The 18117-nt window shown below is 42.4% G+C and overlaps 1 protein-coding gene across 1 annotated transcript in view; it reads left to right on the top strand.

Moving 5' to 3' along the window:
* AKR1D1 (aldo-keto reductase family 1 member D1) overlaps positions 1-17881 on the top strand; it is a 42750-nt gene extending 24869 nt beyond the window's left edge. The window contains exons 5-9 of the mRNA XM_033951764.1: positions 5569-5691; positions 12800-12909; positions 15535-15700; positions 16187-16269; positions 17748-17881. Of these exons, the coding sequence (XP_033807655.1) occupies positions 5569-5691; positions 12800-12909; positions 15535-15700; positions 16187-16269; positions 17748-17790 (525 nt within the window). The 3' untranslated portion in view covers positions 17791-17881. The remainder of the gene's footprint in view (positions 1-5568; positions 5692-12799; positions 12910-15534; positions 15701-16186; positions 16270-17747) is intronic.
* Positions 17882-18117: the final 236 nt, after the last annotated feature.

The raw sequence follows: 18117 nt of genomic DNA, 5'->3' as shown, positions 1-18117 counted from the left end.
GAAGAGAAAGTCCCCCCCCCAAATCTCAAAACAAGTCTTTTACATTTATTAGAGGTGCCTCCAAGCACCACACCTTCTTCAGGGTTACCCCCAAAAAACATTCAGTCAGCTTAGTTAAGCAGTGTCCAAGTTATGCATTTAGGCAATCTGAATTACTTGCCTCCAGTCCAGCAAACCTCCATTGGCAGGACTCCATTCTGGGGTTCAGCATAAGGCTCCAGTTCCATGTCCTGGAAATCTTGAGGCATTAGGTTGGGTGATTCCAGACCAGCCTCAATCACCTCCATACCTTCCAGCTGCTCACTGCCATCCAGAGCTCTCAACCCTGAGTCACCCTGCCTTCTCAGTTGCTGCTGCTTCTCCTCCTGCTTCTCTAGCTGTTCTGCTCTTTGGTGTAATGGCCTGCAGCCACGCCCCAAACCCTTAGGTAAAAAGGTATTCTGGCTGTTTCTACTTCCAGCCTGAAGGTGACTGCTGGGAGCTAAACTAGAGCTGTGTGGGGGTTGGGAAACCTGCAAATCTGCTCTCCCGCTCCCCCTAGGGTCCAAAGAAGGAAAGTCATCAAAATGTTCAGTTTGAGGTTTAAATTGAGCTGTTTGTGGAGTGTCTACTCTTGAGCTGTGCTCTGCTCTGGGGACACACCTATCAGGCATAGGCTGAATACCACAGTTTGTACGGAATCTATCCCCTTTCAACTTTAGAGAGTGCCCTCTCGTTCTCCCTACCTTAGAGAGGGTGAACAACCTGTCTTTATCTACTAAGTCTATTCCCTTCAATATCTTGAATGTTTCGATCATGTCCCCTCTCAGTCTCCTCTTTTCAAGGGAGAAGAGGCCCAGTTTCTCTAATCTCTCACTGTATGGCAACTCCTCCAGCCCCTTAACCATTTTTGTTGCTCTTCTCTGGACCCTTTCGAGTAGTACTATATCCTTTTTCATGTACGGCGACCAATGTTGAACGCAGTATTCCAGGTGGGGGCATACCATGGCCCGGTACAATGGCATGATAACCTTTTCAGATCTGTTTGTGATTCCCTTATTAATCATTCCTACCATTCTATTTGCCCTTTTCACCGCCACCACCATGCATTGCACGGACGGTTTCATTGACTTGTCTACAAATACTCCCAAGTATCTTTCCTGGGGGCTCTTTCCGAGTATAGCACCGGACATCCTTTATTTGGTGCATGTGATTTTTGTTACCGACATGCATCATCTTGCATTTATTCACATTGAACCTCATTTGCCATTCCTCGAGTGTGTTTATGTCTCGTTGTAGGTCTTCGTAATCCTTCTGTGTCCTCACTACTCTGAATGACTTTGTATCATCCGCAAATCTAATCACCTTGCTCGTCGTGCCAATTTCTAGGTCGTTTATAAATATGTTGAAGAGCACAGGCCCGAGCAACGAACCCTGCGGCACTCCACTCGTGACGCTTTTCCAGTCCGAGTATTGTCCATTTACCCCCCACAAGAAAAGTGTTTCATGTTTATTAAACGCAGGTCTTTCTCTTTCCCTAGTGGGTTCACAATCTAAGTTTTTGTTCCTGGGCAATGGAGGGATGGGTGACTTGGTCAGGGTCACAAGGAACCACAGAAGGATTTGAATCCAGCTTCCCAGGGTCTCGGTCCACTTCTCTAAACATTAGGCTACTCCTCTACTAATCGCAGCTGGGTGTGTAAATGACCCTGTTCTGTAACACTGCACCTACATTTTGAGACTGCCCTAATCTGCCCAGGCCCTTGCTCCGGCAATGCCCCCTTTTGAGCTCTAAATGAGATAATTTAGGCGTGGAATGTTAGAGAAAAGAGCAAAGGCATATCTGCGGCTAAGTCCTAATTCGTGCCAATTAATGTCAACAACTGATTGTTACTGGCTCATTAACTAATTAATTTGCACACAGATATGAGATCTACACCCAAATTTGAGGGACCTTTGTAAAATCTGTGGGTCAGTGATATTTCACCAGAAATCGTTTCCACTTAAAATTCCCAGCATGCAACACTATAAAGTCTACCAGGCAAATTACCTTATCCATCCAATATCAATTAGCAAAATGCTGGAACCAGCTACCACTTACACTACAATTTTGTGACCACTATCTCAGGTTCAGAAAACTTTTAAAAACATTTCTGTAGCAAGACAGGGAGCCAACCCTGAAGTAACTGAAATGGTAATTGTAAGAGCCCATTTCTAACAATGACCCACCTGTATTTGTAGCTATGACCTAACTGTATAAATAGTTATACCGATCTACCTGTACTAGCAACCCTATTGAATGGCCGCGACAATCTGTCCATTGTAACTTCCTGAGTAACTGACCCAACCTCTTGTAATGTGATCCAACCTTGAACTGAATAGGTATAGGCGGAATAGAAAATCTAATTAACATAGCACAAAGAGTAATAAAGTTTTGCATTACCACACACTAATATGTTCAGTTTTTATACAAAATTCCTTCTCTAACTGCACCTTTTTAAAAAAATTTAATTTAATTTAATTATTATTATTATTTTTTTCCTTTTTCCTCTTCTTTCTCTTTTTAGATTCCCCGTCCTATTGTTCTTTCCAGATATGTCTGAACTTTAAAAATACTAAATTGTAGTTCAATCCCCTCTCCCCTTTTTATATTAGTTGGTCTGTATGCCCAAAATTGTGTGTAAAAACATATGGTTATATTTTATTAATTTTTTATTTTTGTATCTCGCTTAGTAAAGCTAAATAAGTGATTCATCAAAGTCCAACAAAAACTTGAAACTTAATTATCCAAATTATCACATCAAAATTGATGGTCAATTCTGTACAGAAGGTGCCAACATGAACTTGCTTAAATGATCAGAATACTGGCGTTTAACAAATATATGTGCACATATATGCCAGTATTCAAACTAAGCGCTGTTCTATAATATGGTCCACTAGTGTTTAAGCCCGTTACATTAACGGGTGCTAGAATATGCCTGTCTGTCTTTCTTTATTTATGTCTCTCTCCCTGCTCCTGGCTCTTTCTTCCTTTCTGTCTCTCTCCTTCCTGCTATTTTTCTCTCTCTCTCCCTGGCACCCTTTGTCTGTCTGTCTCTCTGGTCCCCTGTCTGTCTTTATTTCTGTCTGTCTCTCTCCCTGGCCTCCTTTGTCTGTCTGTATTTCTTTCTGTCTCTTCTCCCTCCTTCTCCCCTTCCCCCACTTTCCTTTGCAGAAGCAGCAGCGGTATTTCCCTTCCCCTCCAGGTCCCTGTGAAGCAATTCCCTTCTCTTACCGTGAGCTGTCCTGCTCCGTTCGGCCCCTCCCTTCTCTTAATGCGATCTGGCCTGCTCCATGCGGCCCCTCACCCTTCCCTTCCCGCGGGCTGGCCTGCTGCGGCCGAAGGTTTTTGTTTCAAGTTTTAAAAGTGCCGGCGGCGGCTCCTCTCACGCTGCTGATCCTCCTGTAAAGAGCAGCCTGCGATGGTGGCCGGCTTTAGCGAACCTCGCAGGCCGCTCTCCAGCCTCGGTAGCACGTTCCCTCTGACGCATGGGATCGCGTCAGAGGGAACGTGCTACCGAGTTGGAGAGCGGCCTGCGAGGTTCGCTAAAGCTGGCCACCATCGCAGGCTGCTCGTTACAGGAGGATCAGCAGCAGTGGCAGCGGCGAGTGAGGGCCGAGGTGTGTTCCCTGCCGAGGACGTAGGCAGGGAGAGAGCTTGCCTGGCTTCCAGGGTGAGTGAGGGCGGGAGGAGGGGAGTGGCCAGAGTGATCATTGGCCGGGTTCTAAAATGGAACACGGCCACGGATCACACACCACGGCGGCAGTAATCACGCTTTTTTAAAAGCGCATGTGTGGCTAACCTTTTATTATATAGGATAAATGGAATGGCACATAAGTTAAAGGTGGGCGTACACATGGAACTGCCAATGTAATGTAATTTATTTCTTATATACCGCTACATCCGTAAGGTTCTAAGCGGTTTACAGAAAATATACATTAAGATTATAAATAAGAAGGTACTTAAAAAATTCCCTTACTGTCCCGAAGGCTCACAATCTAACTAAAGTACCTGGAGGGTAATAGAGAAGTGAAAAGTATTGATCTAAATACTTTGGAAGGTAGAAGAGAGGAGAGAAAGGAATAGATGCAGAAGGGGGAACCGTTGAACAATAGAATTCTGGAGAAATTTAAATGATAGAAATAGAACAGAACAAAACAAGTGGCAAAACAATAAGTAAGATTAAAAATAATTCATAAAGTGGAAAGAAAAAGGAAAAGAAAACGTTGTCTTCAAACCACGGTTTCAGCGTCAGTGATGAAGTGGAGCAAATAAGTTTAGAAGGAGCGATTGATGTTTCCAGAAAGGGCTTCTTCAGGGAAGAGACTTGGCTGACAGTCCCAGGATGCCCATGTCTCCTCCCCTGCGATGGTCTCCTATCCATGTATTCCTTCCCACGACACACTGCCCGTGCCCCAGCCGCTCCAAGGAGGCTGCCCCAGATGAGACCCAGGAGAGCAGTTGAGGAGAGTTGGGTTGGTTTGTTGGCAGAGACAGGTGTCTGTTATATGTTGTATCTGTAAAACAGGCTTTAAAGCTAAATTGGATATTTATTGGCTATTTATAGATCCTGTAAAGGAATTGTATTGATTTTGGTTCAATAGAAAGTGGATGGGATTAGAAATAGGGAAATTTCAATTATTCTTTGATTTATTTGGGTAGCTAGTGGTCACAGTGTTTTTTGGTTGGTTTTTTTTTTTCCCCCAAATAGGGATATAGGGTTTTTCTTCCTTTGTTTTTTTATAGATAGGGAGTAGGAGATTCTACAAGCAAGAGCAAAAGAAGAAGAAGATACCCAGTGCAAGAGAGTCAAACCCAAAACAAGGAAAAATAAGAAATTGACTTACCTGGATCCATCAGACAGAGAAATTCTAAGAGAAGTAAAAACAAGTATAAACTCTCTTAGAGACTGTTTAATTGGAGTAGTATTTTCAAAATTTAGTGCAATGTTACATTAAAATTATTGCACTTATGAGGTATGTGAATAGTTTTCTTTTACTTATTTATTTTATCCCAGTACTTAACATTTTGGGATAAAGAAATTTTAAATGTTAATATTTTACTTCCTGAAAGAAACCATAATTGAACCCTTGACCAAAACTACTACATTGTTGAGGAAGTAGCAGGTTACATTAAACTCAATTAGTACTGCTACTTCCACCTTATACAATCGCAATGCAACTGTGGATCTTCAGCTGGACCTATTTATATCATCATTTTCATCTTCTTTGCTGTGGTACTGGTTGACGGTGATCTGTGGAGGATGTTTTGTCTTCTGTTTCTGTTCGCCTTATTTTGGGTGCCATTTTTTTTCAATCTAGCCTGATTAAGCAGAAGTCCCATTTGCTTATCCCAAACTATATAAACAAACAGCTGCTCTTGACTTATCTGTTTCAAACATTGCCATTCTTTTCTTCTCTATTTAAATTTTATGTAAACCACTTTGTTTTGTTTGCAAGAAAGACAGTATATCAAAGCCAACCATCACTGTAATCAGCCAACCAAATCAATAAATAAAAAACATCTGTGGTAATGCTTCATTTCTACAGGCTCTGGAGAGATGTAAAGATGCAGGTTTGACGAAGTCTATTGGAGTGTCCAACTTCAATCGAAGACAGCTGGAAATGATTCTGAGCAAACCAGGTCTGAAATATAAACCTGTCAGTAACCAGGTAAACCCTTCACTGTAATGGAGCTAATTTTGAAAAATGATTGACTTCTTATTCCTGTCCTGTACATAAATGCATTTAAGAAGAAAATAAAACTGAGGGTAACTGATTGACTAATGCTTCTAGTTTGATTTGTGATTCTGGTAGGGCTGTACTGCTGGTTTAAGGGTTTGCACCAAACTGCATGTATCAAGTTTCAGGTTTATTACAAGTTTGTTATACCGCCAAATCAGGCTTCTAGGCGGTGTACATCTAATAATTAAATTTAAAATAACAAAGGGCCTCTTCTATCAAACTGCACAAGCAATTTTTAGTGCAGAGAGCTGTGCTGAATGGCCCACGCTGCTCCCAATGCTCATAGGAACTCTATGAGCATCGGGAGCAGTGCAGGCCATTCAGCATGGCTCACCGCGCTGCAAACTGCCCAAAAGAGTAGAACATAATTCACAATATAACAAAAAAAACTTTAAAACTTTAAAACCGAACAGTATTCTATACAAATTAATACAGAGACAAACAACAAGGAAGAAAAACATACAGAAAACGATAGGGAGAGGGGGGAGAACTGCAATGTATTAAAGTACAGAAAGGAGAAGGGAAGATACAAGAGGGAGAGGAAAAGGAAAAGTTACAAGCTGAAAGAATTAAAGGTGGAAAACATCCTTAAGAGGATGGTTATAGCTTGAAGGCCAGAAAGGTTTTCAGTTTTCATTTGAAATGATTTAGGGTTATTTTGTCTCTTAGATGGGTTGGGGCAGAGTTCCAAAGCGAAGGAGCAGTAACTGAAAAGTTATTATTACGCATGGTATAGAAAAAAAAATAAACAAAATATCTGATGCCTGGTTCTGGAATCCTTCAATCTTCTTTAAGAGCTCATACTTCCTTTTTCCTCGAGACATTTCATGGATAGAAAAGCAGTTAAATGAGAAGGTTCAAAAAACACATACTTCATGGAACAATACTATATTATGCATTTACATGGATATCGCAAATAAAAAATCCCTCCAATAAGAGTGACTCCAGATTTCAAGAGCAAGAACTGACATCTTCATTTTTGTGTATCACGAGATACATCTGGAAATATTTGAATCTTAAGCCCTAAAAGTTCCTTATGTCTGTTCTTGAAGAACATTTTCAAAATCCACATCTTGTCTGGCAAAAGTACCACTGAAGCCACTAGTGTTGAAGGTTTGGCTACCTCTTTATCAGAGGTCTCCAAGATTGTTGAAATATTTGTCTTCATTTTGATTTTGATTAGAAATCTGTTGATCTTGTTGTCTTTTAATTGGATGATAATAGACCTTTGAAAAGGGAGGAATTGAGTCCTCTGATACTGACAAAACTTTCAAGAAATACCTTTTCAACATTTCCCTTGGCGTCACTGCGAATACCTGCAGGAAATTCAAAAATCACAAATTATTGTTCTGAGAATTATTTTCTAATATTTCCATTTTTCTCTTCAGGTTCATATTATCTTTAATGATAGTTTCCTGAGTTTGACATATCTTTTTCAAGTTTTTATCAATTGTATCTATCTGAGTCTTTGTAGAACCTACGTATTTCAACTTTAAGTTCATTCAAATCTTTTTCTTGTTGAGTTATTCTTCCCTCCAGACACTGAATTTGAGGGCATAAAGATTTCCCTAAATTCGCCACCAAATCCCATAATGAATTTAAAGTCACTTCTGAAGGTTTAACCAAGGGGACATATTTGTAATTGCACAGTTTTAAATTGCTCATCATTCAGCTTCTCGTACTGAGGGCCTCTATTAGGGATCTGCTCCTGTTCAGAAGTTGGAAATATTGCAGAGTCCTTCACTAGACCCTCCTCACAACGAGGAGAATCTAACTCCATTGGAGTTGATGCCAAAGCCTCCGGGAGAGGATTCACAACCGCATCCGATGTATCTCCCACCCACTTCAGTGAAGTGAGACTCAGCGGCTGAGGAGGAGGAGCTCTATGGTTGGGGATTAGTGTAACATCCAGCCCTTGGATATCCGCCGCGGCTCTGCTCATTAGCGGTATCTCCTGCGGACATCCCTCCGACATCGTCTTTCATTGAAGCCTCTTCAGGAAATCATCCATTCTGCCGAGCAAAGTGGATTTGGGGCACCGCAAGGCTCCATCGGCGCTTCTACCACGTTGCTTCAGCATGGAAAAAAGAAAGTTTCCCCTCAAAATGGGGAAAATAAAGAACACAAGAGAATGCTCTGAAGACACCTTCCCTGCATCAGGTGTGTGCAGCCATCTTGGATCATCAAGAGCACCGCAACTAGCCTTTTCAAGTGTTATTTATATATTGTTAGAAGGAAGTCGGGAACAGAAAAAACATGAGACGGGGGGAGGGGGGGGGGACAGATTTGGATTCTAATCCCCAAAGAGATTCTGGAGGCCTACCTGACCAAACCTATTGTTGCATCAGAGGTCTTTTTCTAAATAATGAAGTGCAAATATAGAAAGAGACATCCAGGATGCAGTCCTGCAAATTTCTTCCACAGAGGTTGATCTAAAGTGGGCTACCAATACTGCTATATTTTTGGCATTATGAGCTGCAATGTGACCCTCAAGAGTCAAGCCTGCCTGGGTGTCAGCAAAGAAGATACAGTTTGCTATCCTATTGGGGCTCATAACCAAAACAGAAATACTTCTAAAAACCTGCCCAAATCGGCACTTGGACGAACTAAAAGACAGGTCATTCAAGTGACCATAATCAAAATGAGGTTTTAGACGTATCCAGAGACCTTTTAGGCCTCTGAATCCTGCTGTACACCCAGAGCTGAAAGGGTTTTTGATAGAGTGGTGAGGGCAAGATATGGGTGGGTTGTGGGCTGACCTAGACTTAGTCGTACTGCAAGGATAATCAAAAGTTTTACGAGGCTGCTTAGGCAGAACTTATACGTTGTGACTTAGGTGATCTAAAAACAGGGCTAAGTGCCTAGAAGGTATCCAAAGTGACCAGATAACTACTGCAGACACAAAGTACAGACCCACACACACTCCCCAAGTCATCACTGATCCTCCCCCCCACACACACACACACATACTGCCATAAAAATTAGAATAAAAACGTACATACCTGCATCCAGAACATCAGTACCTGGCATAGGAAAGCCTAGTAGAGTGGCACAGAGGCAGCTTAAGTAGTCTAGGGAGTGGGCTACTGAACCATAGACCCAGGCCCATAAGCCACTCTAACCACTGCATACATGATGGAAAATGAGAGTCCACCAACCCCCTTCCCCAAACCCTATTGTTCTGCCATATAGATGGCACCTGCAGTCATAAGGGCTATTGGGGTTGTAGACAGCTGGGTATAGTAGGTTTGGGGGGTGTTTTGTATACTTAGACTTCCAAAAAGCCTTTGACAAGGTACCCCATGAACGCCTACTTTGGAAACTGAAGAACCATGGGGTGGAAGGAGAGGTACACAGATGGATCAGGAACTGGTTGATGGGTAGGAAGCAGAGGGTAGGAGTGAAGGGCCACTACTCGGACTGGAGGAGGGTCACGAGTGGTGTTCCGCAGGGGTTGGTGCTTGGACCGCTGCTATTCAATGTATTTATAAATGATCTAGAAACAGGGACGAAGTGCAAAGTAATAAAATTCGCAGACGACACCAAACTATTTAATGGGGCTAGGACTAAAGAGGACTGCGAAGATTTACAAAGGGACCTGAACAAACTAGGGCAGTGGGTAACAAGATGGCAGATGAAGTTCAATGTAGAGAAATGTAAAGTCTTGCACGTAGGAAACAGAAACCCAAGGTACAACTACACAATGGGAGAGCTGGTAATGGGTGAAAGTAGCCTAGAAAAGGACTTAGGGGTACTGGTAGACAAGACAATGAAACCGTCGGCCCAGTGTGCAGCAGCCTCTAAGAAGGCGAACAGAATGCTAGGTATCATCAAGAAAGGTATTACAACCAGAACGAAGGAAGTTATCTTGCCGTTGTATCGGGTGATGGTGAGCCTGGAGTACTGCGTCCAATACTGGTCGCCGTACCTTAAGAAGGACATGGCGATACTCGAGAGGGTTCAGAAAAGAGTGACGAGATTGATAAAAGGTATGGAAAACCTTACCTATGCTGAAAGATTGGAGAAACTGGGGCTCTTTTCCCTGGAAAAGCTGAGGCTTAGAGAGGACATGATAGAGACTTACAAGATCATGAAGGGCATAGAGAAAGTGGAGAGGGACAGATTCTTCAAACCTTCAAAGACTACAAGAACGAGCGGGCATTCAGATAAATTAAGAAGGAACAGATTCAGAACCAATGCTAGGAAGTTCTTCTTCACCCAGAGAGTTGTGGACATCTGGAATGCACTTCCAAAGGGTGTGGTAGGACAGAGTACGGTATTGGGTTTCAAGAAAGGATTAGATGTTTTCCTGAAGGAAAAGGGGATAGAAGGGTATAGATAGAGAATTAATATCAGTTCCTGGACCTGATGGGCCGCCGCATGAGCGGGCTGCTGGGCATGATGGACCTCTGGTCTGACCCAGCAGAGGCACTGCTTATGTTCTAAAATATCTGGAAAAGTTAAGAGAGGCTGGTCGTGTAGTCAGGAAAGCAAAGATGCAAATGGAAAAAAAAATAGCTGACACAGTAAAACGGGGACACAAGACATTTTAAAAAATATATTAGTGATAGGAAGAAGCGCAAAAGTGGCATTGTGAGACTCAAAGGTGAAGGGGAGGAATATGTAGAAGCTGATAAAGAAAATGCCAAATTGCTAAACAGATATTTCTGTTCTGTATTCATGGCTGAAGCACCGGGAGCGGGAATGCAGAAGACAAACGTGAATAGGGATGGAGAAGTAATAGACCCTGATCGATTTTCAGAGGGTTGTGTTCATGAGGAACTAGCTAAAATTAAGGTAGACAAAGCAATGAGGCCGGATGGTGTACATCCTAGGGTGCTGAAGGAACTTAGGGAAGTTCTGGTAGCTCCGCTGACTGACCTTTTCAATGAGTCTCTAGAGTCAGGAGTGGTACCGGAGGACTGGCGAAGGGCAGATGTGGTCCTTCTCCACAAAAGTGGAAGTAAGGAAGAAGTAGGGAATTACAGGCCAGTAAGTCTGACTTCTGTGGTAAGCAAATTAACGGAAATGCTTTTAAAATAGAGAATGGTCAAGTTTCTGGAATCCTGTGGATTACAGGACCAGAGGCAAAATGGATTCACTAGAGGTAGGTCTTGTCAGACAAATCTAATCGAATTCTTTGACTGGGTGACCAGAGAATTGGATGGAGGATGTGCGCTAGATACGAATATAAATACTTTAAATATATATCAAAATATACTCATTGAGTATATTTTTATATATATTGATATATTGAGTATATTCAATGAGCATATTTTGATATATATTTAAAGTATTTATATTCGTATATATAAAAATCAATAACGAAAAAAAGTATTATAGAGGCCTATGACGGCCATGGGTGCCAATTGAGTCTGTATGATCTTAAAAGCCTATAGACATACAGTATGGTACTTCTGAGGTCTGTTAGCCTGAACAACTATTAAATGTTTAAAGTTGAAAGACTCCTTCTAGTCACTTATTGCTTTATAATAAAGGAGGTCTGAAACATTTGAGCCTGGTAGTGTTAGTTCTTTAGACTTGGCAGGAAAAATAGTCACCTTCTTAGGACAGACACTATGCACTCTGGTTACCAGCATAAATAAGAAAACAATAGCAAATCTTCCTTTCAAACTCCAACAGTAAGAACAGCTTTTTCACTTGCCTTTAACAGTCAACATAAGTCCCTGCTCTGGAGGTTGCTGTTCTATAGACTTTCTCAGGGTTGCTTCCTTCTCCAAGGTCCTGAGCTCTTGATTAAGTTCCTTCCTTCTCCAATTGATCTCCAGTCAATGCTCCTACTTCTCTCTCTCCTCCTGCATGCCTGCTCATCCCCAAGCTTCATGTGCGGGCTATTCCTGCAGTGTCTCCTGCCAATCAGGAAAGATACTGCAGTGTGCTGTGTGTGGGTGTGCAAAGTGAGGGAGTAAAGCTGCTCCCCCTAGTGTTCCAGACAAGAACAGCACCAATGGGCCACAATGGGCTTTTAAATGTGAGGCTGACGTCGTGTGAGCTCCTAAACCCAGGGCAGTCTGCGCCCCCCCCCCCCCACACACACACACTCCTATTTTTACAACACTGTTTGCAGTTACTATATCAAGTGGATATGGTTGAAATTAATGCATTTACAGAATTTGAAGAGCATTTCAACCATTTGAGAGCTGCTCCTCCCAAATCATGCTCTCAAGAACACTTATACACAACATACATATAAATACCCTTCATCTTGTCAGCGAGCATACTTATGTGCACTAATTTGCATAATTTTATAAGAGCTCTTTTCTGTGTGTAAAATATGCTTGTCATTCTGAAAATGATTTATAAAATTATCTACACTGAGGGCTCCTTTTACAAAGCCGCATTCGCGGTTTAAGAACATAAGAACATAAGCAGTGCCTCTGTCGGGTCAGACCACAGGTCCATCCTGCCCAGCAGTCCGCTCCCGCGGCGGCCCAAAAACAGGTCAAGACCTGTCTGAATCATCAGAAGGGGCTCCCCTGCCACCTTGGTTTCCCATTTAAGTCCTGCCTTCCTATCGAAGTCCTAGCCCTCCGGTCTACACATGCACGACCAGGTTGGTTTACTCATTTCCTGGTTAACTTCCTACACCCGTGTTACATCCCAGCTCCTCCCTCAGTATCCCACGATCCCTCTATCCCTCAGGAATCCATCCAATCCCTGCTTGAATCCCTGTACCGTAATAGCGCGTGCTAATTTGCCAGCCGCGCTAGCCACTACCGCCTCCTCTTGAGCAGGCGGTAGTTTTTTAGCTAGCGGGGGGGGGGGGGGGTGTTAGCGCGCGCTAAAAAGGTTTGTGCGATAAAGCCGCTAACATGGCTTCGTAAAAGGAGCCCTGAGTGTGGGCAATTTTTAAAGTTACCCAGATTTTTGAAAATTGCCTTTGCATGAATAATCGAAGATGTGAATCAGTGCAGGCATAAAACAATTATAGAGAAATTATAAGGATAGAACGTGTTGGCTTTTGTATTAGTGCATATACAACATTATGTTAAATAACTTTTCAAAATATTAACAGATTGAATGCCATCCATACTTCACTCAGCCCAAACTTCTAGAATTTTGCAAACAGCATGATATAGTCATAGTTGGATATAGTCCATTGGGAACATGTCGAGATGAAACATGGTAAGTGTTATATAACATTTCTTTTGCTAGTCACCCTTAAATCATAGTCAGACTTTGAAATGTTTTGTTATGAGCAATGCGTCAGAACTTCCAAATCATTTCATTTTTCCCTGAGATGATTTGCTCTAGCTTTTGAAGAATTTGACTTGCTTTAAATGGGGAAGCATCTTGGCTTAGAACTTGGTTCCATCTTTTCAGTCCTAGGGCTCCTTCCTAATCAGAATCCCAAAGATTTTCCTTTCTCAATTAAGGTGGAATGAGGGCTGAGGTTTGAGATGGGCTCTGAAGCTGAAGGACTAGTCAGGGTGGTGGTGGTGGTGGTGGGGAGTTTATTCTTAAGACCATATATTTGGAGAGAGTCTCTTACCTCTGCTTTGTCTTCACAGACCACTGTGAATGAAAAGACCAATAAAAAATATAATTTACTGAGCATTTATTTATTTATATACCACTTATATCCTAAGTGGTTATACATTCAGGTACTTTATCATATTTCCCTATCTGTCCTGGTGGCCTCAAACTCTACCTAGTGTACCTGGGGATTAAGTGATATGTCGAGGGTCACAAGGAACAGTGAGGGATTTGAACCTGTACAGGGTGCTGAGGCTGTAGCTTTAACCACTGCGCCATTCTCTCCCCTCTCCAATAATATGGTCTGATCATTCTAAATTAGAATTCACCCTTTATTTGAACGAAGATATAAAGAAAGGATCCAAGTCTGTTGAAGATAAATGGGTGAGAGCTAAAATTGCTAAACAAAATTTTAAAACTCACCTATATGATTTTTAAAGAGTTGAAAAAAACTGACATGAATCACATGGTCACCGACTGGAATGCGCAAGTGTTCCAGCTGCTAAAGCATATGGTTCCACTCAAGTGGCTAAAAATGAGAATGTTCTCCTTTTCATAGTGTACTTCAGCATTGGCTTCTTATAAGTGTAAATGTAGGAAACTGGAAAGAAATTGAAATTGCACTGAAAATGATAAATCACCACCCACCCCACCATGAGACCTCAACTTTCAGGCCTCCCAAAGCAGTTGCAGCAGTGATCAGGCTGTTTGTGGCCTGTCTGCCAGGGCTTTCCTTTGTTGTATCATCAGTGATATCATCAGAGATGCAGCAAAGGGAAGGCCCCAGTAGGGCAAGCCAAAAGCAGCCCGTTCAGAGTGCTGCCTCTGCCCACTGGACACCACCACTGCTGCTGCCATTTTAAGAGGCCTGGAGATATTGTCAGGACTCACTGAATCGGTAAGCCTGATTTTTCCAGCAAACAAATTGATTTGAATCGATTCACCAAAGTGAATCAAGGAGCACTACACTGGACCTGTCCTTTTCAGCACCACTGTTCCCTCAGGGTGAGTGGACAGCTCCTAGCAGCCTTTGCAGGATGTTATGTAGATTAGCTCCTTCTTCCTACTGGTCAAACTCCATCCTTTGGGCAGTGACAGGAGCTCCACCCTTTCACACTGAGATTATTATAATGCCATGGGTTTTGGCCCGTAGCCTATAGGTTGGACAAGCCTGTTCTAAACAGTTATGTATCTAACTAGGGTAAAGCCTGTTACATTAACGGGTGCTAGAAAGCAGCCTCCTTTCCCTCTCCCCCTCCAGTTCCTCCCTGACTGTCTCTCCGTGGCCCCCCTTCTGTCTTCCCCCACCAAGCAAAGCTGTCTACCTCCCAGCACACCCCTCCCCCAAAGCAGCCCCCTTTCCTTCTCACCCTCCTTTGAGAATTTTTACCTGCATGGGACACCTGCAGCACCGGCACCATACCCTCCAGCCGTTCCTCTGAGCGAAACTGCCACCACCGCTCAAACTCCACGAAACTGCCACCACCTGTTCAAACTCCTTCACGCGCCACCTGCCTACACGCTGTTGAGGCTGCCGTGCACCGTCCCTGTGGTCTGGCTGGCTCCTTTAGTCCCTTGCCGCCCCCTTCCCTTCCCGTGGTCCCGACAAACGTCCTGACTCCAGCAGCGGCCGCAGCACTCTATACATGCTGCTTCGTGGCCTTCTACTGCCCTAATTTCCTCTGCCTTGTCGGGCAGAGCAAATCAGGGCAGTAGAAGGCCGCGAAGCAGCGTGTTTAGAGTGCTGTGGCCGCTGCTGGAAGCAGGATGTTTGTCGGAACCCCGGGAAGGGAAGAGGGGCAGCGGCAAGGGACTAAGGGAGCCGGCCAAACCGCGGAAAGGGAGGGTCGGATGGGAGGCTGAACGGGGGTTCGGGTGTGCCTGGGAGGGGGGTGAAGGCGCCGACGACGAAGATGAACTGTCTTACGGGAGAGGGGGGGGACCCTAAGTGCGCATGCGCACTCCTGCGGCCACAGACATACGGATCATGGAAGCACGCAGATAAGAGTGCGCATACGCGGCTAGGGTTTTATTATATAGGATAAGTATGTGACTATTAATACCTTGTTATAAAATCATCCCCTTAAATATCACTGGATATTTGTAAAGTGGCTATTTACTTTAAGGTGGTTTTGTTTTGTTTTTTTACAATATTTTTATAATGGTTTTAGAGTCTAGAGATACTGATTTATTAGTTCTTTAAAAGAATATATGCTGTAAGCAACTAACAGGTCCATATCTTCCTGACTACATGCTATGAAATTTTAATCCCAGGGTAAATGTATCTTCTCCACCTCTTCTTGAAGACTCTCTTCTGAATTCCATTGGGAAGAAATATCAGAAGACAGCTGCACAGATTGCCCTGCGATTCAATATCCAGCGAGGGGTGGTAGTCATTCCCAAGAGCTTCAATCCAGACAGAATCAAAGAAAACTTCCAGGTTCATCATCTGAACTTGCTCTATTATGACAGATTTAGCCTTGTGACCCACTGAAATGCCTGAAATCACAAAATCTTATCACCGAATTGTAATTTATTTGGCTTCTGCTAGAACTGTAATCGTGTATGTAGTTTAAGGGCATATTCCAATTTTAAAACTTTTATGCTGTTTGATTAAGGGGCTCATTTTCAAAGCACTTAGAATTAAAATGTTTTCTAGGTTGCTACAAGAACTTTGTAAGCCTAAGGCCTCCTTTTACGAAACTGTGCTAGCCGTTTCTAGCGCGGCGAGCCGAGCTGAATGGTCTGGGCTGCTCACGATGCTCCTATGAGCGTCGGGAGCAGCGCGGGCCATTCAGCACGGCTCTCCGCGCTAAAAACTGCTAGCGCAGTTTAATAGAAGAGAGGGTAAGTGCTCTGAAAATACGGCTCTATGCGTTCTGCACAGTTAACATAATTGCTTGTTCTTTTTTTTTGTCTTCTCCAGATTTTTGATTTTAAACTTACTGATGCAGAAATGAAAGACATTGAAAATCTCAACAAAAATGTCCGTTATGTGGAGCTGTTAATGTACGTGACCCAATCATTTTGGATATTAATCAAAAAGTATATATTGTTTGTTGCATGAGAGGGGGGGTCAAACTACTCCCTTAGTGAGTCACATCAATAAAAAGTTAAATATGAATATGTCTATAAGTAATTACACCAGGGTTCTTGAAGTTATTTTAAAAAATCTTTTCTTATGAGACTCTGAAAATACCTGCAGTTGTGTGGATTAGTTCACTTCCAAACATTGCAAGCTGGATTTTTGGCAGCAGTACAAAGAAAAATCCAACAAATCTTCAGGAAAAAAATGAACCCCCAAAACAAGAAGGAAACTGCAGATGGAAATGTACAAGGCCAGGAGTCTTTATTAATAAACCATATCAATTTATAATCCTTTGAAAATGACTCTCATATTCATGGAGTGTGGCCCCACATGGTCCGTGTTTCGGAGAAACTCTCCTTTCTCAGGGGTCTGAGATGTTCAATCTATCACATGTAGAGAGTGATGCAGAAAACAACGTAGTAATATGGTCAGGAAGTTCTTTTTCACTCAGAGGGTGGTGGATACATGGAACGCACTACCGGAGGATGTGATAAGCAGAAGCACACTACAGGGCTTCAAAGAGGGTCTGGACAGGTACCTGGAGGACAAAGGGATTGAGGGGTACAGATAGGAGTAGAGGTAGGTAAAGGGATAGAATTAGAAGATTAGAGGCAGTTACAAAATTAGTCATGGACACTTTTCAGGCAATTGGGCCTGATGGGCCGCCGCGGGAGCGGACCGCTGGGCAGGATGGACCTCTGGTCTGACTCAGCGGAGGCAACTTCTTATGTTCTTATGTCATCAAAATTTTCGAAACCGAAGCGAAAAAAATCTCCTTCTGAGCTGACAATCTTGACTTTCGTTCAAGAAAAACAATAACGAAAATAAAATGAAAAAACAAACAAACAAAATGAGCATTTCCATAAACAACATGAGAAACAACATGACATGAAAATTTTCTGGCTGCCAATCCCTAGTAAAAACTGGGTTTGGGGGTCAAACTTAAGTCTCCTTATAATTCTCTAATTAAAGTTTTATTTACTTTTGTTTTAAGTTTCAAGTTTGTTTATTTTTGATATACCGTCTATCAAAATAAATGTCTAAACGGTGTACAATATAAAAAGATTGTAGAAAACTGTTAAAATGGGTACATAAAAAACAATATTTTATCATGTATTAAAATACTAGGCAAATTCACATTAACGTACATGAGACAAAAGAGAAGTTGGGAAGGGAGAAGTTGTTTAAAATATATCAAAGTAAAATTAATATAAAAGGAAGGTAAAAGGGGAGTGGCAAGACATTTGGAAGGGGATCGCTTCAGAAGAAGCATTTGATGTTTCAGAGCTTCACAGAAATTCGAGGTTTGAAAGCGGAAGCTGGTACTATCTACCATCAGATCTGATTCATTTTCTGTTTTCATGATGTCACTTACTTTTGATTTCAAATCTCTTCTCAGGTGGAGTGACCATCCAGAGTATCCTTTCTTGGATGAGTATTGAAATTTAAGAAGCATTCAAAGTGATTCCAACTTCACCGGGCAATCTTTTCTTCAAATAATAAAGAATAAAACTTGGGACAGAACTGTACATATCAACCAGAAATAAAACAATTAAAATTTATTCCAACAAATAAAACAGTTTATTTTCTGTGTGGGAAATTTAAATGTCAACACCAATCTGTGTAACAGACCTGACACGGTCCGTGTTTCAGCTTAAAAAGCCTGCCTCAGGGGACAATTGAAATCCAGTAGATGGTATTCTTGTAACATTGGGATATTAAGGGCTGCTTTAATGATGCCGCGTTAGCGGCTTTATCGGATGCTAACC

The sequence above is a fragment of the Geotrypetes seraphini genome, chromosome 7, assembly GCF_902459505.1.
Source record: "Geotrypetes seraphini chromosome 7, aGeoSer1.1, whole genome shotgun sequence".
NCBI classification, from domain to species: domain Eukaryota; kingdom Metazoa; phylum Chordata; class Amphibia; order Gymnophiona; family Dermophiidae; genus Geotrypetes; species Geotrypetes seraphini.
The sequence above is the reverse complement of the archived record's forward strand: the minus strand, read 5'-3'. Positions and strand labels throughout refer to the sequence as shown.